At 43.2% G+C, this 27,341-nt stretch overlaps 2 protein-coding genes across 3 annotated transcripts in view; both read left to right on the forward strand.

The window, feature by feature from the left end:
* The first annotated feature begins 11,134 nt into the window (after positions 1-11,134).
* Positions 11,135-17,535, forward strand: LOC108028742 (uncharacterized). The gene is made up of 9 exons (XM_017100710.2): positions 11,135-11,234; positions 11,290-11,555; positions 11,612-12,159; positions 12,267-13,309; positions 13,373-15,506; positions 16,149-16,292; positions 16,353-16,630; positions 16,690-16,851; positions 17,259-17,535. The coding sequence occupies exons 1-9, from the start codon at positions 11,212-11,214 to the stop codon at positions 17,437-17,439; spliced, it is 4,779 nt and encodes a 1,592-aa protein (XP_016956199.1). The 5' UTR covers positions 11,135-11,211; the 3' UTR covers positions 17,440-17,535.
* A 2,650-nt stretch (positions 17,536-20,185) lies between these two features.
* The window catches only part of LOC127010806 (uncharacterized), a 120,344-nt gene continuing 113,188 nt past the window's right edge, over positions 20,186-27,341 (forward strand). The window contains exons 1-3 of one of the 2 annotated variants that reach the window (XR_007763604.1): positions 20,186-20,340; positions 20,403-20,513; positions 21,036-21,198. Coding sequence is in view for 1 of the 2 variants with exons in the window: in XM_050885813.1 (XP_050741770.1) it covers positions 20,209-20,340; positions 20,403-20,513; positions 21,036-21,146 (354 nt within the window). In the remaining variant the exon portion in view is untranslated. Of the gene's footprint in view, positions 20,341-20,402; positions 20,514-21,035; positions 21,213-27,341 lie in introns of those variants that run through there. The other variant, XM_050885813.1, reaches the window with a different exon arrangement.

The following is a 27,341-nucleotide window of genomic DNA, read 5'->3' on the forward strand; positions in this document are numbered from 1 at the left end:
CACACACACTGGCTGTGCGTACATAGGAATGTAAATATGCCATATAAATATTGGCTTTTACCAGAGCGAGCGAAGCTTGTTTTTGCTTGGAAATCGTGTGGGTTCCTTTAGGCCATGTATTTAATAATTGCAGCGAACACTTAGGGTAATTTATTTTAGGCCAAAGATGTTATACACAATTAGAAAAAATCCCTTTCATTGTCAGTTTTATAATATATAATTAAATTTTCTTGTTTGTTTAGTTTCATGATTTCCCTTAAAAGGGAGCACTAAGTCCTTGGCACTTTACACCGCGTTTATTAGCATTTCTTTGACAATTATTAGCCCTTGTAAAGGTTTTGGGACCGCTCATAGCCTTAACCTCGTTTTCCACTCTTTTGACAGGTGCTGCTCGCCTGGTTTGCTTTTTATTCCGCATCCCTTTGCACGCTTTCTCCCAGCAAATTGTTCCTTCACTTTCTTTCGCCTTCGATGCACTTTCAGCAGGGAGGGGCGGTGCTGCAAAAGGGGGCGTGGCGGGGGATAACGAGGGAAACTCGTATGACAAATAGCCTGCGGCTTTATACACAACGTTGAGAAGCTGTCATTGTCTAGATTCATGTTGCTTTTCCTTCAGCTGCTTTTTGTTCTTCTTTTCCCCATTTCACATGTTGTTTTTCCAATGTTGCCTGCAGTTTTTCTTTGCTTTTCCGCCCCGTCCCCCCTCTGTTTTTCTTATTCCATGTGGGTTTTCCTCCTTTTTTTTTGTTGTTTACACTAACTACTTGCTGTTGCTCGGGTTTGTTGTGGTTTGGGTTCTTCGCCTTCCGATCCCCCGCCCTGTGGTCGGTGCATTGAAAACCACCCTCCTCAAGGACACCCAACTGCAGATGGAAGGGACTCGCTTCGAGTGCCATTAAAATGCACCCAGGGCTGTTGATTGGTAAAGGAAATGTAACATGTGGCTTACCCAAACTTTTACTGGGCCAACTAATGCTGGCTTAAGAAATGGCTGGGGAAACCGCAATGTTTTAAAGCCCTGTCACCTTGAAGATACATATGTACGCGACGGTTAAGTGTCCTGATTGATAGGGTCTTGTACAGTTTTAATTTCTTAATTTTATTGAAGACAGTTCCAAGGGTATTGATAGATGGGTTATCTCTATTTTAATTGGGGAACATGATAATATTTTTTGTTTTTTACATATAGTAATACAAATTATATAGTTTCCAAGTGCGTTAAATAAATGAGTATATAGAAGTAAATAACAAATTTCTGTGATTTTACACTCCACCTTGAACGGTTTTCTTAAATCAATAATACAACATGCCAAAAATATATGAGAGTAAATTAATTCTTAGCTTCACTTTCAATTAGAGTTCAATCTGAAGAAATCCAAACGTGTCAAAAGATAATTACACTTCTATATTTATAGCTAAAAACTTGAACAGAGACGCCTGTCATTGGCAGCCGTACAAATTACATTAAATTCCAACGAGGCCACAAAACAAGTCAGTCAATACCAACGCCACGCCCCTCTGCCATCCGCCTCCAAGATAGGGCGGAAAGAACTCAGATCCAGAATGACGATGACGCATTGCGTATGCATATGTCATGTGTATGACAGGACCGCGCTTAAATAAATTCTGCAGAGCAGGCCGGCATTTAAGAAATGCCTACCAAATGCAGCCGGATGCCCACAGGATGCGATGGGGAGCCGGCCTGTCAGCCGAATATATCCAAGTCAGTGACGACAGAGCCAGGCCAGAGTTTTGGGCCAGTTGGCCAGCAAATGACAGCGTTGATGGACAGTTTTGTGCAATTGCATTGCATATGGTTAGGCGATGTGCCAGTGACAGCCACGCCCCTCCGGCCCAGGGGCTGGCCATCAGCAGCCCGCCAGCCGAGAGGGGGCGGTGGCAAAGCCGCTACAAAATGATATGCAAATGCAGCTAACCAAGGGGAGAAAAAATCTTGGCTGCAATTAAAAGCTAAATGCACTGGGCGATAGCGGCAAGTTTCAGCGCACAAACCATTAACCCACTGAAACTGGGGTGCGAAAACGGATATGAAAAAGGGAATTGGTTGTAGCGGTCAAAAGTAATTGCATTGGGACTTATCCTAACAATATTTGCACTTATTGTAAAACACCAATAATTTGAAAACCCATATTATTTACAATTCAGTATTGTACATATTAAATTTATTGATTTTAAATATGAAATTAATAACATATAGATATAATAATCTAAAGTGCCACATGTAAAGCATTCCTCATGAATTTGTCATTTTATTTTAATTTAAGCCCGTACTAAAATATAGCAATACATTTTTCACATCTTCAAGTGCAAGGCAAAACACTCTTCTCACTCTTTGTCCACAGATTACCGTCCTTCTCTCAGGACGCTGAGCGGTAATGGGTTAATTAGCTCCGCGGCAGGAATTGCAGTGGCGAGCGCAAAGGCAAAAACCGCGAGATATCAGACCAATTTAGTGTTATTGCAGTCGCATAACTCCAGAGATTGCCAACGGGACTCCGAGCGGCCATCCCAGGCAGCAGGATCCAGAGCACCGAGCACAGGACGCAGGACGCAGGACTCGGGACTCAAACAAAAGGCAAATGCGACATCGCCAACTGCACAATTAGCACTCGGAAACAACTCGGCTGGGCGGGCAAAGGAGTTGGGGGAAATAATATTGTCGACGCAACGGAAATGTAACTGGGAATTATTTAATTTGCAAACTACAATGCCCAGAGCAATCCTGCGAGCTCCGCTCAGCACTCCGCACTCCGCACTTCCCACACCCACTTCATTGTTTTATGGCTTTGTTTGAGGACGACTCCTTCTGCACTTCGGACGGCCATTGTCTATGCTACATAATTGTTATGATAACTGCCTCGCTTTACGGCTGCATCAGGGGAGTAACTTAAGTAAATGTCAGTGCTTTTAGTTCCCGGCTGCATGTGCAGTGCCACTTTTGGCCCGGCCAAAAAGCCAAGTAACCGAAGAGCCAAAAAGCCAAAACCATTCCCGGCCCGCAATCTCAGACAGCTCAAAGGCCGTAAATCGAGACTCGGCCCCGACTCCTCGCTGCCCCACCTGAAGGCATTTATCAGATGCAGACAGCCGCCGACCAGAAGACAAAAAATGCCATTGACTTTGCCGAATGCGAGAGAAAGCCCACTGAAAAATCGGTGCTCAGTCAGGTGAGCCTTTGTTTTGTCTGCCGCCGTCTCGGCTTGACATTTTTCGGAAAACCCCCAATGACAAGTTAATGAACGTCTGCGGCGCTTTGATAGTCATAAAGCCCTGTAGGAGTCCCAAAGTCGAGCTAAAAATACTCTTCCAACCTACCAATAAGTGTAAAAAAATTTGCCCTGAAAAATAAGTAAAATAAATAAGAGAGTTAAGCACAGATCAATCTAAAAATGTTTAAAACATGTATTTGAAAAACAATTATATACTGCCTTTTTAAGCAATTATGTTTTATACGGCAATAATATATATATAGTTTTTTCATTCAACAATTAATATTTTTTTTAATTTCCCCAATCGGCTGAAAGTATTTCTACCCCCGTTCATAGAAACCTTTTGAATGGCTGGCTCCATTCAACTTGACTTACCTTTCCCAACTGTTCAGCTGCCATAATGGCCTCAGCATCATCATCACCATTTCGCCAGCATCTATTTTGCATAATTTCCCATCCCGCGACTCGAAAGCAAGGCCAATGGCAATGCCAGTGGCGAAATGAAAAGCCATTTACCGAAAAACACAGACATGCTAATTAATGTTAACGGAAATTGTAATTAGAATCGGTTTGTTAAGCCGCGGAAGGGGGTTCCTGGGCCCGAAAGCCTGAAAGCCAGAGCACCGGAGTACCGGAGTTGGGGCAACTTGGCGCTGATATGATTATAACTTTTAGCCACAAATTCAACAAAACTTTGCTACTAAGTCGCCGCGGTCTCAGGCTCCCAGTGACACCCCCAGCAAAGCAGACATATGTTGTGGGGATGGCGGAAAAGTTCTGTGCATACGCCAGATAGTTTATAATCTAGGACGGCGGCGACGGCGCCGTGTTAAGCACACAAATCATTATGGCGGTGATACCAAAGCCGGCGGTTCACTTTTTAAAACAAGGGACCGCCGACCGAAACAGAAATCCAAAACAAACTGCGGAGCCAAGGGCAGAGACAGTCAAATCCTTTTTAGCGCCATAAATTAACTTCATTTCCGCGCCAGACGCAACACGACAGCCGGCAAACGTGTGTGGTGAGCTTTTGACTGGCAGGGGTATTCAAAGTGGGGGAGTGAATGATATAGGGTCCGAGGTGTCTAGGATTTAGATTTGCTCATGCCTTCGACTGGCAGAAAAACACATAAACTTGATTAAAATCCCTGGAAAGGAGGCAGAAGAAGGCGTTATTTGTACTCGAAAGTATTAAAAGTCAATTAAATACATCACTATATCCCTACAATAGTATCTCACTTCATTGGCACGAAGTATTCCCCTAGCAACACTCAATCCTACCTGATTTCATGCTAATACCCACTTCATTCTCAGCTGCAATCAATGGACTGGACCGATGGCAAAATGAATTCTCCTTTCTATCGTTTTGCAGCAACGTTGCGTATGCGTAATATTTTGAGCTTCGGGCACGTAACTCATACGCACAGGCATGAAAAAGGCGAAAACATAGAGAAAGTGTAAGGCAGGAGGGAGGGGGGAAAGGGGAGAGCGGAAATGCCTTCACACATATTTGCATGCTATAAATGCGACAACACACGCAAATACTCACACACGGACCGACGGGCAGACAGACACGCACACGCCTACATATTACGCAGATTCCATGCTCAATTTCAGATTTGAGCAAACGGCATACCTGAGCAGCCTATTGCGAATACCCAGCCACGCCCCCTCCATCCAAGCCCCTGCCACAGAAATCTACTCTGCTTACGTGTCGCAATGATATCGTGTATTTTGCTGCACAGTAAACTTACATTCACTTCAATTTTCAGAGAAAATCATAAAGATGTTCCTCAAATTATAAAAATAAAGGTAATTCAGAGGTATACAACTTTTTGAATCTAAAATGTTATAAACATTAAATTATCTTACATTTTTCCAAAAAATCTGTATTTTTAATTTCCTTTAAACCAAAGATTTTCCAGTTCTATAGAACCCATTCACAAGTATTAGCTATTACCCATTCACAAGTCTTAAAGAACGTTTTTTTTTAATATTGTACCAATATTAAATTTGGTATTTTACTAAAAAGCTTTAATATTAAATAAAAAGTAACAATTCTATATTGGCAAAGATACATCCATTATAATATATATAAAACTGACCAACTTTTTTCCAGTGCCCCGAATAAATCGAGCTAAGTGTACCTGTGCTGGGCTCCCAAGTCGAGTTACGTCTCGGGGGCTGGCCCAAAGTTTCACTTGAAAGCAAATTATGCTGATGACAACAACAGGATTCGGCAGCGGCAGGAGCAACATTGGCAATTGAGGACGTGCCAGAAGTTGTCAAGTCTCCTTGGTGGGGCGACACCTATCGGGGATACTTGGCATTTTTCTCGCAGCATACTTTTATGCACCATTGATGAATTTTGAATGAATCTGCTGATGAGGAGAACGCCATAGATGTGCCTAATGAAATGAGCTTGCCGAGATTGAGAGGGGGAGGAGATTTGATGGGGCTGATTATGGGTTGGTTTGTAATACAAAAAAACACACCGAAGCAAAATAATGTGGTATAAAAAAATAGGATCGAAAAAACAAATATGATTGAAGATGTCTTCTAAAGGTATCAACATCGATAACATAATATTCTACCATATATCTCATCGGATAAGACGGAAATATATATTTTATTTTCTCCGGTCCAAGCTGGAACTTTACACATACAATCCGGCAGAGTTCCAATCCTGTTGGAGGCCCAGCTTGACTGCGGATTCAATAACCTACTGCCGCTCTCGGCTTATCTGCAAACAGATTTGCCCAGTTTGCCAGTGATTTATGGCAGGCACATTTGAATTACTTCGCCTACTTGCCGGCACACAGATCTGAGTCTTTGGGTAATTGTGTCTCCCAGCCAGATCGTATATCATCGTGGAGTGGTCTTGCATATGCCAGCGGCAGTTCAAACAACAAGGCCCGGCCTGATTTTGTCATTGACATATATAAGCCACGCCTTGTGGCCACCAAGTGTATCCACGGAATAGATCAAGGGGCTCCCATCTACTTGAGTGCCCCGCACACACTTTCGAATCCATCACACTTGCGAAAACATGCGATACATTTTCGATGTTATTCCGCTTTGAGAGGCAATAAACGAGATGACGCACTTTGAGCGAACCAATCAAATAGGAGAAAAATATTTTCCTGCAAAAATCACACACAACCACGTCGAGCTCACAACTTCGCCACTATCAATCATACGCACTATTTGCTGCTCAAGACGACAGAGCAGAGCACTTAAAATGTTAGATTTAAATCCCGCATAAGAATAATGTATTAACTAAAAATATGGGGAAAAATCACACTGCATTTGTGCATGCATTACTCGAACAATTAAAATAAACGTTTTCAGAGACAACAAACCGCTGGGAAAAGCCTCGATTAAAAGACATCATCAATAAATTGATTTTGTATTATAAACAATACCATCCCATACCAACCCACCCCCGTTAATATGCACACAAAAATGAATTGAAAACATATAGGGTATATACGTTAAATGCAATATTTGTGTATTTCTGTTCGGTCTTGTGGGTTAAAAGCTCGGGGCCTGTGGAGTTTAATGGCTTACACATATTGGTACGAAAGTGCTTTGGAGAGCTCTTTACGGCTCGCCGGCGTTCGGCTTTTTATGGGTCTGGGCAATTGTGTGCAGGCCAAAAGGCGTTGACGACCGCTCTGGTCCCGGCCAGTTGGGTAATTCTTTTTGTTTTTGACAACTTTGAAGCTCCAAAGTTGGTTGGTCACTGTGGAAGCACACATGACCTCACTGCAAGTGCTTTTAAAAATTATTTAATTTACCATTTTCTAAGTAAGTCAGCTTGCAAATTATGTAAAGCTTTACTAAAGTAGCATAATGAAATGTTTCTCTGTGGGTTTTCTATGCAGCTTTTAAAATACTTTGAGTTCACGTTATTTTCATTTTGAGGAACTGCTGCAAAAGTAGGGCACACAAAATATTCACTTTATTTTGTTTGCCTCTTATCAGAATGTATTCTTTGCAAGCTCAAATATAATTTGTTTGTACAGATAAGCAGCTGCCACGTGCCGAACAAAAAAAAAAAAAAAAAAATTAAAGTTGTATGATTTTGGTTATTTAGGAATTATATTAATATATTGTTTTTAATGATATGATACAGCTTCAATTTTTATTTTTATTTTTTTTTTAAAGACTTTTCTTGCACAATGGTCAAATAACGTAAATGTCAAAGAAAAATGTATATATCTTACCCATAAGAAAGTTATGGGACCCATTGTGCCACTCTTTTGCCCGGAATCGTAAAAAAAGTGTTTACATTTCATTCATAAAATATCAATTACGGACATGTGTGACAGCTAAGTGAGTGTGTTCGGGTGTATGGGTTTTGTAAGTCAAATCGATATCATGCGAATACGTGAGGACATCAGAGTTCATTGCCGGAGCTTCGTCCTCGGCTGGGTGACATTTAGGGGCAATATGGTGCACAACACGCTCCCTGATGGAAATTTAACGAGTTGCGCGACAACAGCTCTTGTAACGCATAGCAGCACGGCATAATCAGCTGCCAGTTCTGCAGATCACAAAAAGTGAGATGGCGAGAGACCGCCATCGAACTGATAATAAACAGCTCGTTGGAAAGGCGGAACGAAACAATTGATTCAAGCAATATTTTAAGATTGAAAAAATATTTATTTTAAGCAGCTAAGATGGCTTATAATACAAATTTCGATCAAATTCGTATATGGACTTAAGGAATCTTAACTTAAATTCTCACTGTGCACGACAAATTAAAAGCCTTTGTAAGGCTAAATAAATAAATATAGAAATATTTTTTTAATAATTGTTAACTTTTCAAACTAAACTTTTAAAGCAGTCTAGTTATTTTTAAAGAGCACTCGCAACTATCTCACCCTTCAAATTAATTTGTCTAATGGCTAGACCTAGAATCTACCCCTAAACATTTTACACATTCAGTGATCGTCCCGTAAAATGCTTTGGAGCTTGTGTGAGTGGCGTTGCCTTAATAACATCTCTTCACTTTTGCCTTAATTTAATGCAATATCCTTAAGCGAATAGGAAACCAAAATCAAGACCACGCCCATTCGCTTTCGCCCTGCGGCCTCTCCATTTAAGTAAATGCAGCCCGCAGCACTCGCATAACCAAGCAGCTCGGAAGGCTGGCCCACCCACCTCGACACCCCTCAACCACCCCCTCAACCACCCACTCAACACCCCACTCAACCACCCACTGAGCCATCCTATTTAACATCCGATGGCCGCACCTGCTGTCTGCAGTTTGCAGTTTGCTGGGTGCACTTTGCTGCCTACTTTGGGGCGCCACTCAATTATTTATGTGCCCCTGCAGTGCCAGGGTTGCCATCCCCACATGAGGGGCGAACTTTTTCGCCATCCACATCCGCATCGCACACCACGCTGGCAACACGGAATGTCTTTAATGTTAATGACTCGAGTGCTGCAGAAGTTTTGCAAACGCTTAAGGCGGCTTTGCGGCAAGACGACGATGCCGGCAACTTTCCCATTGTGCGGCTGGGAAATCTCAAATCTCTGGTGACAAGTTTCCGCTGCACACAACTTTTTATAATAGCATGCAGGCACTCATTAAAAACGCATTAACTATGCAATGTAAATCATTATTGTGCCATAAGTAGCACTCAGCCGGCTCGTACCTCTCCCTGCCACTCCCCGGGGCATCGGCATCATCTGGCAGCAGTTATGTCATCCGATAATTGTACATGTGTATGGCGTCGGATATGTAAGTTCAGCCATGTCAGGGGCAACCTATGGTTATCCTACCGACTGACCCCCGGGTCGAAGGCCTCAGACAGACCACAGATGCTTTTTATTCAGGGTGTAACTCTTAGTTTGAAGTCCAGTGAGCATGGAAGAGAGGAATAAATATTTTAAATTCTTAAAATTTGCTAAATTATTCAAAATTAATTAACCGGAGTTGGTTGGTATTTTTAAATTTAAGCTGTAATAAAGACATAAGAACCACAAAAGTGTGTTTTTTTAAAGGGACACCACCATATTGTCTAAACCTTAAACCAAGATTCCTTCATGTCTTTGAATTGAGGAATTCCCCTTAAGTATCACAAGTTCAACCCACGGAACGCATTTACCAAGCATCAAGAGAAATGGCCGCCGAAACCAGCAATTTTTCACAATTTTTTGCTTATCTGCTTAACATGTTAATAACCCCACCTGGGGGCAATGCCATCCGCATCCCCAGGCATCCAAATGGGGAGGCCGACCATCCCATTCAGGTGGCGGCAATAAATATTTTATAAAGGCCAGACGACGTCAACAAGAGGACGATGGGACATGCATAGTACATCCGCCACAGGTAGCGACCGTCGTAAAAAGGCAACTTTGCAGGAAAGATTGCGCTGATGTGCTGAAAATTCCTTCCTTCCGTCTTGTCAACAACAGCTGAATAGGCCACACAATTGGCTGGCAGATGGCTAAGCGGCTGGCAGGGAACCAAGGAGCAGGCTGGGGTTGTCCTTTTGACCCAAACACCTCGAGCTCTTTGCCTTACCCACATGGAGCGGCGGGATTTTTCATTTCTTTATTCATTAGCATTTCGACGGGTCGGGAAATCCCCACATTAATATTAAATTCTGCTCTGCCCTGCACACTTTTCAACCTAATTTGTTAGAGTGCGGAATGTTTAACAAATTTAAATAGAAAACCCGGCAAATTAGTTTTAATATGGCCAGCAAACAAATCTGGCCCAACGGCCTAAAGACCATTTCCGTTGTTAGCCCAATTTAACATGCATTCTATTTGTTGTTAGCCATTAGTTGTCGGTGTTGAGCCGGGCTTTGGGATTTTATTTAAACATATTTCGGGCTTTTAATGAAATTTATGGGCCCATGTAAATGAAAATCTGTGCTAAAATGTTTTTAATTGCCTCCTCTAGGAATAAATCGATAGGAAAGCGATTTAATTTATGTGCGTTTAAGCCAATTTTATCTAATTTAGCCTCATTAGATTGGTCCATTTTAAAAGGAAAATTGTAAATTGCGTAATTGTTCCAAAACAGCTGAGATCTTTATTTAACCTTAGTTATTTAATTACTGTATGCAATAATTTTTTGAAAATAACATTAAGGCTTGGCTCCACCGATATAAATTATAGCAAACAGCAATGGCCAAATTGTGTAATTGGTTGAAATTTAATAATAACCGCAAACACAAACAACGACACCCCGGTGGCCCGTAAAAATTACCTATCCCCGCTTAGAGCCGGGAAAAAAGAAACCCATTTACCATAACGCTGGGGCAGTAAAAATAACAAGCCGCATCAAATTTTAAAGTAACGTTCAGCCAGGGAGAAAACAAACAAATATAATTGCGCCAAAGGCAGCGGCTGTCCAAGGCGTTGGCTTTTATAGTCCAGGACTTTTATTGTTTGTACTTTTGAGGGAAAGTGTCCAAGGCAATTTACTTGGGTCAAAGAAGTTGTCGCCTGGGAAATTCGGTGACGGAAATTGTGGGGGGACCTCCCTATTTAAGCGGACTTAGGCTTATAGGTTATGTGATACAGCCTCGCTTTGATTGAATTTGTATCAGTTTCGGAATTGAACCTTTCTCTTGGCTATTGCCCTTTAAGATGTGGCTGAAGTTGGTGGTTTTAGCTCTCGTTTATGGTCAGTCTGCTAGTACCGACTCTGATATTCCTTAGGGTTCAGGTACCTAAAAGAACCCAAAAAATAAAGCTTCTCATCTTGACTGCGAAACGGAAAAACGAAGAATTATGATTCTCAATTAGATAACTTAATGTTTTTAAATCTTTAAGAACTTAGATTTGGGTAAACAATAAACACAAAGCTACAAACTCTTTACTTTTAATACGGGTAACCAGGGAAACGATAAACTCTAGCAGGTGTTTACTTATCTTAGCAACCCCGGAACTTCTTGACTGCCAGTCGAAACGAAGTTAAACAAAAAGCAGGAAGTATTTATTAAACAGGACCAAAATGAACATCACATCTGCAGTTTGGTGAGTTTTTAGCGAATATTCCCTGTCAACAAAGACTTATTCGATCGATCCCCAGTTGGTGCAACATCTGGGACAAGAACACCATTGTGAATGTGGGTCCCGATGTCCTGTGCCTGCGAAATGGCAATGCGATCAAGTTCGTCCACATGCAGACGAAGGTCGTCAGTTTCTTCAAGCCAGAGACAGTGGCCACCGGACTCAGCATCAGTGCCTTTGCTGGCCACAACCGTTTTCCGCTCTTCGCCTTCGCCGAGGTCGTCCTGCGACCGAATATCTTTATATACCGCTATCCGGATATGGCCAAGTTTAGCTCCATTCCACGTTAGTAGCCTAGTTGGAAGTTTTTGATCTACCTTCAAATTTCTATCTCCGAATAGCTCACCTGGTAAGCTACTCCGACATCCGCTTCTCAGAGCTGGACCTTCTGGTCGCCGTGGGCGGCTATCCCGACTACTGCCTCTGCGTTTACAACTACCGCACTGGGACCTTGGTCCTGGAGCAACCCACCAATATTCCCACCGTGCCACGCGGCATTGTGATGAGCTTCACCAGCTTGCCCAGCATCATACAGTTCAACAAGCAGGAGATGAGCATCCTGTGCTACGACATCTGCACCGTCGAGAAGGAGTCCTTCCTGTACAAGGTGGCCGAGGTGGAGCTGGGCAAGGACTACCTCAAGTCCTGGGAAAAGTGCCTCACCTTCGGCGAGGACACTATCCTGTACGCGACCAACGACTTTGGCCACCTCCTTACGGTGGACGTGGCCTGCTTCGCCTTGAAGCCCCAGTGGGAGCCGAACTACGGATCAGAAGTTGACGTGGAACGGATGCCCCGCGCCCACGGCCTTACCTACCATCGGTCTGGGTTTATCATCTGGAACAGCACGAACGCCTATTATGTGAAGAAGAAGGCGGGGGCCTACAAGGTAGGTTTCTGATGTCTTTGAGAGGTAATCATGTATTTCTATGTTTCTTGTCAGCAGTATCCTATCATCAAGATTCATGTAATATTATATCTTCTGACTTTTTCCAGATCGAGTGGGAGTTGGAGTCACGTTTGCACGAGGTCGTCCGCTTCCAGAGCAACAACAATGGCGAGCTCTACGCGGAGCGGCGACCGGGTCACATTGACCAGGTGATGGTGGACAAGAACGGGACGGCTTCGCTGGAGTGCGTGGTGCCCACGGGCAGGCCCGTGATTACGTTCCGGGTGCTCCAGGGCCTCAAGGACGAGTGCGTGTGCGTTCTGCACGACGAGGGGGTGGCCATGATAGACCTGGCCAAGGGCCACACTTTGTGCGAGGTCTCGGTGCCGGGAGCAGGGGCCATGTGCAACCATCGCAGCCTGGCCCTGGTGGCCGTGGGCACTCTGGATGCGCGCCTCGTCTTGATCCACTTCGAGCGGGCCAGTCTGCCGCACGTACTATGCGATCTGAAGTTGGAAACGGCGCCGGTGGTCGCACTGGACTTCAACGACAGCTGGCTGGTGTTCCAGGATCAGGCCAAGCTGCTGCACGTCGTCCAGGTGGACAACAGGCCGCACAAGCTGACGCACTACTTCGAGATGAACCAGCCGGAACTGGGGCAGGTGTTCGTCCACACCTTCATCCTGGCCGACGGACCGCGCCTGATGGTCTTCATCAACCGGGATCACAGCATGAAGCGTCCGGGCTTTGCCACCGAGCTCTGGCTCTACAACTGGGGCAAGGACAAGCGCCTGCACCGGCGGGAGTATGTCCTGCCCAAGGAGTACGGCTTCTTCTGCGTCCAGCCGCCGGTGGGGAGATGGGCCGTCATCGAGATCGTGGCCACCGAGTACAACACGCTGAACTTTGACCAGTTCGCGCTGAACGAACGGGACGAGCTTCAGTGGATCGCCTCCACCAAGTCGGGGCACTTCAGCTTCATTCTGGGCGCCGGCATGACCAAGCACCTGGTCACCTGGAGTCTTGGCGGCATCCTGGTGCACTTCAAGCAGCACAAACGGGCCAAGAAACCCTTCATGATCTGCCGTTTCCTCAACCTGGGCATGCAGACGGAGTACATACTGCGGGTGAAGGAGTGCTTCAATTCCAAGTGAGTATCAGGTATCCCATAAGTCCAAGGATGGATAAATAGTTAGGGTTTACTTATCTTTAGATACCTGATCATCCTGCTGGCGAACAAGAGCATGCGGGTGATGCGACTACCCTCCCTGGCGGACTTTGTGAGGGAGAATGTGGCCCTGCCGCTGCCCGTGGAGGAGGGCATTCCCTGCTTCGTGGAGGAGATGGTCCACAAGGTGGATATGTTTGTGCCTCTGAGTCTGCGCCAGGAGGTCAAGGAGGAGTACACTCGGGCGGATCTGATGAAGCGGGACAAGCTCTTGGCCAGCATCAAGGATTTTGCCTCCAAAGTGACTGCCCTGATCGACTATGATATGGCGAAGACGGGTAAAACCCAGGGGATCTTCAAGAAGTTCTGCTTCCACTACCGCTGGCTGGATGCCCTCACGGAGGAGGCTCACAAGCTGTGTGCCCTGGAGCGGGAGTCCCTGGAAAGGGCCATTGCGGACCAGGCCAGGATTCGCGACTGGATCCTGCGCCTGGTGACCCGTGATGCCGTGAGCATCAACTATCGCGTACGCTCCATATTCGCGGATGCCAACTTCGAGAGCTTCTCACTGCGACGCAAGGTGGAGATGACGGAGTTCGACAAGTATCGTTTCTACGACCTCGAGGACCACCTGCGCGTCTCTCTGGGCTCCTTCGAGGAAGAGGAGGCCCCGGCTCCGGCTGCCGGCGGTCATGGGCCACCTCCTGCTATCGAGGAGGGTGAGCAAGGCGATGAGGTGAAGGAAGAGGTCGTCGAAGGATTAAAGGAGCTCAAGCAATTCGTGGTGGAGGGACCCAGCGTCTACGAGCACATAATGGCACCCGTCTTCCAGCTGCAGGACAAGAACCTGGTGACCTCGAACCAGTTGTTCAACTACAACTGCAAGATCCGCTACTACCTGAACGACCCCCTCAAGGCTGAGTTCAACAAGCTCTTCCACGAGGCTCAGCAGCTCAAGCAGGACACCATCGACAGTGTGATGAACACCAATGTTGTGCTGAACAAGATCTACGACAACATGAACATCATGCTGCGCCTGCTCAACATGGATCAATTTGAGCCTCCGGAACTGACGGTACCTTCGTTGGCCCAGGACGAGGTCATCAAGCGGATCATGGAGGTGGACGACTCGGAGATCAAGGCTATCAACCGCAGGAAGCCCAAGACCATCGATACGGGCGGCAAGAAGGGCAGACTGCTCTTGTGGAGCCCCGAGTTCTGGGCTCGGGCCCTTATCGTGATGATGGACGGGGTGCTGGAGAAGCTGTGGGAGGAGGAGATCAAGAAGGACATCCCCGAGCCGGAGTTCATGCAGAAGAAGCAGCCGCACGAGTACAACCTCGAGGAGCAGAAGATCTTCCGGGCATATGAGGAGGCGGTGCACCTGTTGGAGCTGGATCGTCGCAAGTACCTGCGCATCCTGCACGAGAACGAGGAGAAGACACTGGCCCTGAAGGCCGCCCAGATCCTGAAGCTCAACCAGCGGGTGGCCGAGCTGATGATCACGAAGCTGAAGTACGACTTTGCCCTCAAGCAGGGCCAGTTGCGTCTTCTCACCATGGAGCAGATCAACTTCGGTCGGGTCCAGCTGCAGAAACGCTTCTGCATGTTTCGCAAGGACATCGACAAGCTGAACGACTACATGACGCGCTACGGCAACCTGCTCGACTTTTACGACAAGGCCTTTCTCGACGTGAAGACGCGACTGGAGGCCCAGCAGACCCGCGATCGGGCCGTGGAGCGTCAGTTCAGGGCTCAGTTTCTGCCCCTGGTCCCGCATGCCACCCACGAGATGACCAAGCTCTTCAAGAAGCGCCCCAAGCTGCCAGGCAAGGTCTTCAACTCGGTGCTCATCTGCATGGAGGCCTCGAACAAGCTGAGCGGAAAGCCCAGCCACCGGACGCCCTTTCCCCTGCCCGACGACGTGCTCGAGTTCCTCAACTACCTCTCCGAGTTCGACCAGCCAAAGCAGTGTCCACCACAGGTGGACGCCAAGTCCTGGGACACCTTCGTCAAGCTGCGGCGCCAGAAGACCGAGAGCGAGCTGCGGCTGAAGGGCATTGGCTACCAGCTGCTCGACAGCCAGGGCATCCTGGGCCTCCTCAACAAGGACCTGGCGGCGCTCAAGGAGTCCAAGGTGCTCACGCAGCGCAATGCCGAGGAGAGCATCCAAGCATACGTAAGTAGAGCTCCAGTTACTACTCTTTTCCTTGATAGATCTGCATTTATCCTTTTTCTAAAAAAATTAAAGGAAATTCATTCGGTTATCACACCGCATTGTTATTATTAACTTACCACAAGGCGATGTCATAAGTCTATTAGTACTAAATTTGAAAAGCTACAATTACAGCATACTCTTGGGCTTCATCTAGCTCATAGTTTTTACACCATTTCTTTTCAAAAAATATATATACACTTGTTTATGAATAGTGGACTGTATTATGGTTTTTATTATAGTTTTATGCATTTATTTTCACTATTTAGCGGGTTTACAATACTTTAAGCGGGGTTGCTATCAGCGAGCGGTTGCGGTTAATATCAACAAGCGAATGCAGCCGGCTTGCAAAACGTGCAGAAAAAGAACAGAAAAACGATCGCGTGATGTTCTAATACTAACGCATTGCACTGCAATTTCGGCTATGCGTGTGAGCTTAAAGCTCCCAAATGGTTACAATACAATGATGTGCGCAAAAATAGGTACTATAGGTAATAGGTAAAAATAGGTTATAGGTAAATAGGCAAAAGTAAAGAAGCAAATGTAATACTATTTAAATTCAACATAAAAACGAACTATTTCCCAACAACACTTTCCCCGCTGCAGTTGGAAAAGATGAGAAACATGACCATCCAGTTGACCCTCACCAAGGGTCAGGTTGAGGTCACGGTGTTGGGCCAGTTCACCAATCTCTCAAACACAGTTCTAATGCACGTGGACGACATCAACGATGTGAACCGCCAGATACAGGTGAGCCTCGGAGAAATCAGGTGAGAGGAACTTTTTAATACTCTAGTTTTATTACCACAGGATGCAGGCAACAAGAAGATCAAGGCCATGCAGCGAGTAGCCGTCTTCAGACGCCAGGTGATCTTCAAGGAGTGGGAGCACAAGCTCTACAAGGCCAACATAGCGTATCTGAAGTACATGCTGGACGCCATCGAGAAGTGCAAGGTGTCCATGGAGTTCCTGAACATCCTGCGCAACTGGGAAAAGGTCAAGACGGAGCGACAGAAGTACATAGCCGGGGCCATTGAACGGGTGATTGAGCAAAAGATAGCCATCTTCAAGAAGAACATCGATCGCGTGTAAGTTGTACTTTTCTCGGGGCTAGCCAAGATTTAACCCAAGCCTGTTGCCACCCAAGGAACACGAAAATCGATGCGGTAAAGGCGCAGACCTTGGAGGTAAAGCGCAGCAATCACGCCATCGATTTTAAGATCGAGCGGATCAAGGTGGACGTCACTTTCCAGAACACCATGCGCGACACCATGATGGAGGAAAAGCGGGATCGCGAGCAGCGCGAGCGGTGAGATAACCTCTCTCCCTCAACGGGAGCTGAATTATGCACCAGAATACTGCAAAAAATTGTGCCTTCCTTTTCTGCTGAATTTTTAATGCGTTTCTATATAGAACTTGGTAGAACAGACTTCCCTAACAATGGGATTAGCGGTGTAAGGCGGGTACTAGAAAGGTGCATTATACTCTTAGCTTTCTATCCATTGAATTATGTTTAATGACATATAAATTAGTTATGTTTACTTCTTAAGCTCATTAAGTTTTGCACAAAGCCCAGCTGATTTATATGAAATCACTGTTTAAAGATAGAAAAAGCATATATCAATTTATTAGCGAAATAATGTTAGTCTGAATCAACTGATTTGTGTATTATTTTTCCCTGTGTACTGATAAGACCACCTTCTTCCTCTCCCGCAGAATGTCGCAGATTAAGACCCACCGGCAGCTCATGGAGAATGTGCGCCGCCACTACGCCCATGTGCTGGAATTGCAGACGATTCTGGAGCTACTTCGTCTGCGAACCTACCCCACTTTGGGTCCGCCCCTGCCCCAGTGCCATCCGCCGGTGCCGGAGCACATCCTCAGTTCGGTGCCCTAGGAGCAGTTCAACCCGACCAAACCCAGCCAGCAGACCAGTCCAAGGGGCCAAGTTTTAGCCACTTGGCAAAATTGCAATTAAATATTTTCATTGCGCCAAATGAAAATTTATTAGGGGTTCTTGGGATCTGGTTCCGCCGCCACTTAATTGGGTTTGTTTGTGTCTACCAAAATTACCAAAACGCCGCACGAAGCCATGCACTTTGAGCTCTGTTTGCTGCTTAGACTCGCTGGCTAACCGAAAACCCCTTCAGCGCCGCACTTAACATTTATTGGTTTAATGGATTTCTCTTGAAATCAGGCGTCAAGTTAGAGCCAAGCTAATTTGTCTGTGGGTATACATTGGTATAACTTACAGTTCTTATGAGACCAGCGTACGAAATAAAATCTTTGCCAGACTTAGGAACCAATTTATACAATGACACAATTATGTTTCCTTAAATTAATAGACCATAAGTTTGCTTTTCCGATCCAGACCAAGTATATGTGTGGAACATGTTTTTATATAAAATACCCGTTTTATCCATTACTATTATCTGTTTTAAGAAAGAGTAAAGTAAAATCCCCAAATATGTTCCTTTGAAAACTGCTTTGAGGCAAAGTTATTTACCTATCATAAACATTGTCATTTCTAGGTGAACTCTGACCAGTAAACTAGCCTCTTATCTGCCTGCCCGTCGAAACCAGCGAACTGTACTTTTCATTCGCTCAGTGTGTCTATTTTTGTAACTGAATTGCAAATCATTCACAAAAAGTCTATGAGCAGATTGTATGTACGCGCCCAAAGTTAAAAGCTTTAACCTTTAGAGGTGAGATTCTGTATACACTAACTTGGTATTTTTACCGCACTCTGTCTGGTAGGGTTACTACAATGTTTATTTTATCGCCACTTAAAAATAAGATCATCGTGATCAAGCCACCTGTCATAAAGTGAAACCTAGGTAAGAACGTCCCATCTTTTTAATTTTTGAAAATGAGTTCTAAGTTTTGAGTTTACATTTCTTTGTATAAGCTTGGCATTGAAAATTTTCCGTGCCATGAATATAGAAAGAGCGAGTCCAATAATGATTGTCCACAACGGCTGGAATCTGGGTCGTCTTATCGGAAATTTCAAAAAGGCCTCTTATCAGGCTAAAATTATTTGCCACGTGCACCTCCGTAATGGATGGTGCTCAAACAAAAAATTGATTATAAAATATAAGAAAAATGAAACAAAATCAAGGCCTTAAACATTTTACAAAAAAGGAAAACAAACAATAATAGATAAGCATATTTCCGGGTGCTGGATTAAAATGCCTTCAACATGGCTCAGTTTGGGCACTCCAAGCCATCGAATTACAGTAGGCATTCCATATATGAGTATTTAAATTTATTTTAAGTAACACCCCAGAAAAATACTAACTGATAAGAGAGATACATTTTTAATTGAAAAACAAAAATATTAAATTAAAAATTTAAATATTAACATCATCCGGTTTTTATACCCGTTATTCGTAGAGTAAAAGGGTATACTAGATTCGGCAGAAAGAATGTAACGCGTAAAAGAAAACGTTTCCGAACCCCCCCCCCCCCCCACAAGGTATATATATTTTTGATCAGGATCACTAGCCGAGTCGATCTAGCCATGTCCGTCTTTCCGATTTTCCTTCCGTATGAACGATGAGATCTCTGAAACTATAAGAGCTAGTACTTCCTAAAACTGTGCTAACCACAGTTGTCCTGCCAAAAAAAAAAAAATTTGTTCTTACATGTAAAAAAAAAAGGTTCCCACGCCCAAACGGCTAAAACGATTAAAACTGTCTGCCGCCCACATAACATATACCGAAATAGCCGGTAGATGGCGCATAACCATATTGCTTTGCTGCTTATATACATATTTCCATTTTAATTTTTGCTCCCTTAAGCTGAGTAACGGGTATCTGAGTCGAGGCACTCCACTACTGCGTTCTTCGTTGTTTTTAATATTTTTACAGCACTAAAAAGGTTTAAGGATACCCCAACCAAAGACATCACTATACTAACAATCGGTTACATATAGCCATTGCCTCCTGTGGAAACAACAAATTTGAGGTTCCCTATTAAAGCAGAACAACAGCTGGGAAGCTACACATTAAAAAAAGAATAATTCGATATAAAGTTAAAAATGTACACTTTGCAATTTTACTATTTTTATAGTCATCCAACCTCCAAAGTACAGTTTGTGAAATTTTAGACCTTACAGAACATACATCTGTTTTAGGTAATCATACGAGGTAATCATGTACGAGACCCTAGACCCATTTGGGAATTATAAGGAACACATTATTGGATATTTTTTTGCAGAGAACTTTATTTTAGGGTAACTATTTAAAAAGTAACTCAACTATTTACTATTGCAATAACAAAATCAAAAAATAAATAAATAAATTAATAAATTAATCAAAAGTAACTCAACTATTTACTATTCCAATAACGAAGTACAAAAAATTAATAAAATATTTTGGCACAACTGTTAAGTATCAATGTAAAGGGTAACTAAAAGAACGTCCTAAACAAACATTTTAAATAGTAATTAAATATTTTGTTATATTTACTAGCTACCTGCATTGGTCAGTTTTATCGACGAAATTTTGTTGTGTGTAGGCAATACTCAGCACTAGAATACCCAGCGTGCGGCAGAAAAAAGTACGCTTATCACGGGTCAGTTCCGTAGCTCTAAACGCCCGGCCTTCCTAGTGGCGATAAGCCGGGCTCGAATTCGGGCGGCTGCGGCGCAAAACGAGGTGTCGTTATGAGTAGTTTGGCAGACGGTCAATCAGTACTCAAGTCAACGTTCTCCCGTACAGAGTTCCGCAGCAGTAACCAAATCAAACTCAAAATGGCAAAGATTGCTCTGATCTTCCTCCTGTTCGCCCTGTTCGCCGTAAGTTGATGCTCATCAAATCAGGGAACGGACTTTAGGATAATTCGGGCCTTTACTTTCAGGTGGCCATGTCTGCTAATGTCCCTAGCCAGGAGCCAGTTGATGTTGTGCAAAAGTTCGCTAACGATGTCGCCAAGCTCTTTACGGAAAATACCACTCCGGAGAAAATTAAGGTAAGCCGAACCAATACGTTATAGTATTAAACTGTTGTAAATTCGCTTCAAACGTGTTTACCAGTCTGATCGCCTGTCAGCTTTGGTTAAATTTCAGAATTCGGCATAATTTACAATACCTATTAACAGCCGTACTCTCGTACCGTGTGCTTTGAAAGCATGATCAGTCCCAAAATTTCAGAGTATATAGCCATGTCCGCCTGTCTGTATAAACTTTGTGGTCTTAAACATCAGAATTTTTGTCATTTGTCAATACTTGAATACCTTAAATTGTTCGAATCGACTGAGAAGGCAATAAGTTTCATTGGTTACCTGAGTAAGGCTCGATTCAGCTAAAGTAACGAAGTTGTTTAATCAATTGCTAGTACCAAAGCCTACAATTTTTGAAATGCGACATGTGTACAGGACCCCAAGAAAAAAAAGAGATTTTTGGAGCACTCCAAAAATTTGAAAGCATCGGCTTGCCGAAACAATCTTAATTTTACCTAATATCATTATCTAACTGAGTCGCTTTGTTTACAGGAATACCAGGACAAGCTCGGCGAATTTTGGAGTGCGGCTGTAGAGAATGCTAAGAAGGTGTCTGCCGAAGCCAACAAGAATATCCAGGAATTCCAGAGCAAAGCACAATAAGACGTTGATGGATAGCAATATATTTAATATGCTAAAAATGTCTATAATAAATGTGTAAAATTCAAATCAAGTCTTTACCTTTTTGGAGTACTAATGCACAGTAAGCAATTGGCAAATTATTGCAACTACAGAAATAGATAGCTGTGAAAGCGAGGCGTGTGTGAATTATCTGCCAGTTATTTTGCACACCTTTCTGAGCTGCAAGCATGAATAATGTACTGGCATTTGTACGGCATCACAATCGAACTCCTCCGCCGCGCACGATTGCATGGTATCAAAGTGGATTGTCCTCTTTTTAGGGGTCCAGAGGTGGCACAACCGGAAGTTGGATAATGCCAAATTGTTGCTTAGACACATTTTATGTACTCGTGTATATCTGGGTGTCCAGAGATGCCAATCTCTTGTGCCATTGGCATTGTTGTGTGAAATTTATAAATGTTTTCATTTCTTTTTCGGAGCTTTTCTTATTCAAAAGCGTCGGGGCTTTCCCACCCCTTCGATCTTTTATGTTTGTCGCTACCCTCCGCTGGAATCCAAATTTGTCACACGAACGGGCAAATAAATTCGCTTGCATCTGAGCTGGATGGCAATACAAAAAGAGCTAGTTTCAGTTGAAAGTTCAACAATTTCTTGCACTTAACTAATGATATCAAGCACCTATAAACTATGTTATATTAATAGGAGTAAGTTTAAGTTTATTTATTTTATTTATTTTCATCTGTAAGAACTAGTTCTATATTTTCTATATATTTTATTCCTCAGTCGCTCTCAATGGGTTTGCATTTAATTAAAAATTTATTAAATGCTGTGACACTATCGCTGGAATGGGATGGAAGGGAGTGAACTGGAAGGAGTGAACTCGAGGAGTGTCACCCAGTTGGAAAACGGCCCTCTTCTGCGCTGCTCCAAGCAGCTCCCAGAGCAGCAATATGGTTGCCATGTCACGAAGTGTGTGTGCCAGTGCGAGTGCATTGTAATGCTAATTTAAATAACGATAAGCTCAACAACAGCACCAGCTACAACGACAACTACGACTGCAACTAAAACTACAACAACGTGCACGGTGATGGCAGCGACAACAATGGCAACAATAATAGGAAAACAATTTGGCATTCTGTGATTTTGTCATCCTTTCACAATTGTTGTTGTTAGTTTTCGGTGCTCTACCATCAAAGGGAGAAGTTCCTATACTACGAAGTCAGTTTTGGTCATAAATATATAGGTTAATATATGTATAATATAGGTATTAAAATTTTAACTTGTTTGAAATTAGCGTTTAGGACTTTTATCCCTTAATATATATTAAATAGTGAAATTCAAAGCTCAACTAAAATCTTTTTATAATGCAAATAAATTTAAGAATATTTAAAATGATAAAAATTAAATTATAAAATATATTCGATCACAACCCAATTTTTGAAGAAGTAATAATGTTTTTTGGGTGCAATTTTAAAGTCCTTTTCCGTTTATTTTTGAAGAAACCCTTACCATTATGCGAGCCAAGGGTATTAGGCCTTCTTCCAGAAAATGAGTTCCCTGGAAATTGTTCTTGTTGTTGCTGTGCAGCATCTGCAGTAAGCCAGACACCACATACACGCTCACACACATCTGGCGATATTAGAGTGCAAGCGGGAAAAACAAATAATAAAGCCACTTGCGCACAAAGAAGCAAAAACAAGGGCAAAGGAAAAAGTTTTCCGGGCGGCAGGCCGAGGGGCAAAACGCAGAGGGGTGGCATTATCCCTTCCATCACTTGTCACATTTTCGCATAATGGCGTCATTGCTGCCGCTGCCTGTTGCGAACAATGAATACATTTGTAATGTTAATGGAATGCAGCGGGAGCTGCGCGGCAGCCGAAGCGGGAACAACGCCAACCATTTTCCGTCGCCTATTCGAGCTGTTGTCGCCCGCATTTGTTTGTGTTTATCAGCCAGTTGCTTTGCCCCACAGAAAGGGGGCTTTTCCAGCCACGCCCACACGCACTCCGCCCCAGGGGATGGGCTCGTCAGGGAAATGTTTTTACTCGGTGTTCGAAGATGGCAGCGTGGTAAACTGTAGATTGTCATAGTGCCATAAACATAGTTAGGCTTTAAACATAGTATACATTTAAGATACGAAGTACTCTTAAAATACTAAAGGTAGGGTTTGAAAAACACGTATAATCCAAAAAAAAATAGTTAAATAACATATAATAAGTCCTTTGAAAATATTATAAAAGTAGTTACTGAACATATTTTGTAACAAATAGTATCTATGATTGAACCCCCTTGTAATATTTAGATACTTTAAGATACACCTCCATTCCATAGATCATTCTGACGTACTATAATCAGTAGCTAGTAAGTTGGCGTGTTTATTAAGGTCTATATAGAGCAACTTCTTTAGAATCCTCACGCTGACAGCACTGCCCTTGCTCAGTGTGCCTAGTGCAGTGCATCGGAGCATAAAATAACGTGCAATTTTTATTAGAAATATAAACAGCAGAAAGCAAATGCAAATACACACACCGAGCGGCACACCCAGATGCATTTATAGCTGAATAGACGCACAATGTGGCAGCCACAATAAAGAAATAAAAGGCTCAGCAGCAGCAGCAACAAATGCAGCAGCAGCAACATAAGCCTCATCGTCGTCGTTGTCGTAGCGACATCAACAAAAAGCACAAAAGCATTTGCATTGCAAATGCAACATAATGCACAACAACAACATTGCAGCACGGAGCACACGCACACACACACACACACACACACTGGCACTCTGACAGACACATTTGCTTGCCACTTCCGAAGGATGTTGCTCCTTGCATGTTGCCCAGCAGCAACGGCAACAGCAGCAACATCGGCGTGCCAGCAGCAACAACATCGAAGTATTTGCCATGACAAGTATTTAAGTTCCTCGGCTGCTCCTTCGCATGACTTTATACGAATGCATACATAACTCTTTGCATGCATTTCAATGCATTCGAAATGCGAGCATGAAAATATGTATATTAAGGTGCGGCAGGTAGGACTAAACTTCAATAATATCGAGGGACCAGCCAGGGATTCTTATTGTACGTATCTAGTAATCTGTTGCCCTAAGCTTTTCTTCGTGTCACTGGAATCTCTGCAGAATTCCTTAGGATATCCTATTTAAAGGTACCTAATTTATAGTTCAAAATGAAATGACCTTTAAGGTGTTAACTCTGCACTAAAAAATATACATATTTTATATCAAAAATATCTTTTATTAAACAGAAACATCTTTATGTGTACAAATTTATGTATGATTTAAATATATAAAATAATTGTAAGAAATGAATATCAAAAACTATGATGAATGAGCATGGTTTCTGCCCGTGTACAGACCTGGAGCTACTCCGGGATTTCCCGAGAGCTCTCCCAGCCACTCAGCGTCAGCTTTGGGCCATTGATTGCCTTTTGCCAAGAACCAAACCACAACCTTTTGTCTATTCAAGTGAGTTAGTTGAGTTGGAGTCGCGGCCCACGGAGTGGTCCTTTGCATATTCATGTATTCCGACAACGAAAATCGACGGCAGCAGCTGCCTTAGCGCTAAGACTGCGGAGTGCAGCAGACAGTGGTGGCCAGGAAGTCCTCGATGACATCCTTGTGAGCACTCGACTGTGGCCGCGTTGATTTGCAGGCGGCCCCAGAGCAATCCCGTCGCTTCGTTTGCTCTGGCTGCCGTTTTGCATGAATATGCATGAGCAGTTGAGCAGTTACAAGCCATCAAAACACGCCACACACGCGCTGCAAAAAAGCGTCGGAAAATACAGTGGATATCGCTTTTTGCCAGGCACACTATGTATACGAAACGTTGGAGATATTTTCCGAAAAAATCCGCTAAAGTGCTTGGCCAGTAGGATCTTAAATTTCAAAACCTCTCGTAAGTGCTCCAGGGATTTTCATGACTCATAGGTCTAGGTCGTTCAAAATGGTATAGTTTCTTGGATTTGCTATGGAAATATAAAGATAGGGCAAAGTTTGATAGCAGAGCAATGTTATAAAACAATATTGATTATAAAAGCTCATGAGATATCTTATCCTTAGAACGGAACAAGCAGAAATAAAATAAATTATGATTATTTAGAATAATAAAATTCATTTATCATAATATATAATTTTTAAATCTAGAAATGTAATTTTAGAATAGAATAAAGAATAAAGCTCTCTATACAAAATATTTAATACGTTTAGACCAAAAGAAATTTATTCGTCAGTTTCCATTAGAACTTTATGAAGCCATTTAATAAAACAGGTGTATGAATTTAAAAGTTTTGCTGCTTTCATTTCATCTAAACGATATCTACTGTACCCACGAATTACGGCATTATGGCGGTTTCAGCTTTAAAACTTAAAAGATGCGCCGCGCTGCCTTGCGCTCGCCATGTGAAATTCAACCGCGTGACTAACGAGTATATCGTTAGAGCCAGATCCCGGCGAGCGGCATGGCCAATGCCACCAGCAGCACAACGTGGCGTATACTTGATGTCCGCCTCTGTTGTTTGACGTGTTGAGTTTAATTGGAACACTCCACGACGATGACGATGATGACGTCGCTGGGTTCGGTCGGTTGGCGGAGCCGCTGTCGCTTTTGATGTTGCAACCTGCCCCTGCCCCTGCCCCTGCCCCTGCCACGCCCCCACACGCCGCCTCGCCATTTTATGTGGCATTAATTCATGCAGTTTCAAAGCTGCCAGCGCAAGCAACACATATTCATTTAGTTGATTCTTTTTTGTTGCACCTCCTTTCGCGCTCTCAAAAGGATATACACTTTTCAGTGTTAGTTAGCGCCCAGACTATCCTTTTTTTCATCATTAAAGCGCGTGAATTCCAGGCGGGTGGAGGGGCACCGGCAAGTGAGCAGTTTATTAAAATCTAAAGTTCATTGCAGAGTTTGATGGGCGTTGGCAGATAAAGAGGTGCTGGGAACAGCGGCGTTGGCAAGCACTTAACTTGCCAGCTTCCTTTAATGCAGATCGAGTTACTGGCAATCTGAAACGTCGCTTTAAGGGGTAACATCGCTGTGACCATTGGGAAATAGGAAGGGAATTTGTTCATCACATTGAAGCAGCATCGTTTAGAAGGCACACAATTACTAGGACTAAATTATTCCTTAAGGCAGGTAAGAATACTAAAAAAGTGAGCATATTATATTGAAATTCAACCAAAGTCAGAAAAGCACAAGCTTCAATCCAAGATTCTGCTCTATGCAGATCAGCGAATATTCCATCATCGCCCATAATCCCCCGAAAATCATTCGATACCCTGGCATACATTTTCGAGCCATTACATCAAATCGTTCTGCAGTAAAAGCCCAGGCGCAAATAATATTCATATTATTATGACAGCAAGGATTTTCGTCTGTCTGCTGGGGACAAATAAAAATATTGTATTTCAATTGTCAATTGAACTTAGTGCAGCCGACGAGAAAACCCCAGGAAAATAAACGAAAATGTAATCAAATCATATAAAAAAGCCACGAAAGTTGAAAGTTCCCCCCACGAAATAAGATGGCTTCGATGGATGTCATCGTCTGCGTCGTCGATTTGCAGTTTGAGGGACCATAAAGAGGAATCCGGCGCATTCTTTCATGGGGCTGACGGATTTCCCAACTAAATATCCCGCCCCATACACATTTGTTGTTGCCGTTTGTGGCTTGTCAATGGTTATTGATGGTCTGGGTGTCATGTGTGTGTAATCCAAAACGGGTGATGCCATGGCAGGCGGTACGGAAGCTTTTAAGACGCTTGAACTGCCCACACTGAGAGAAAAAGGGATATTTTCGGGGAATACTGTGAAATGGGTTAAGTAAGTTAGTAATTTTGGGCACTTCGGCTTGTTTCTTTTGGAGTACTAAGCTTGAGCATTCCTATTTTAAAATTACACATTTAGTTAAAAAACGGATAGATATAAAAAATAAAATAAATAAAAAATAAATACAAAGAAATATTTTAAAATGCTTAAATACGAATTTTTAATATACTAAAACCAGTGCATTGTTAATTTGTTTTTACACTATGAATCTTATATCAACTTAATAATTTTTTATAACAAGAAAAGCAAATTCTAATAATTCTCTTTAAGTCCTGGAATACAAATATTTATATTTCTGTTGCATTACGACCGATCTTTCCTATCAAAGTGTTATTTATTTTATGGGTATTATTATTAGAACGATTTAAGGATGTTTT

The sequence above is a fragment of the Drosophila biarmipes genome, chromosome 3L (genome assembly GCF_025231255.1).
Source record: "Drosophila biarmipes strain raj3 chromosome 3L, RU_DBia_V1.1, whole genome shotgun sequence".
Classification (NCBI taxonomy): Eukaryota; Metazoa; Arthropoda; class Insecta; order Diptera; family Drosophilidae; genus Drosophila; species Drosophila biarmipes.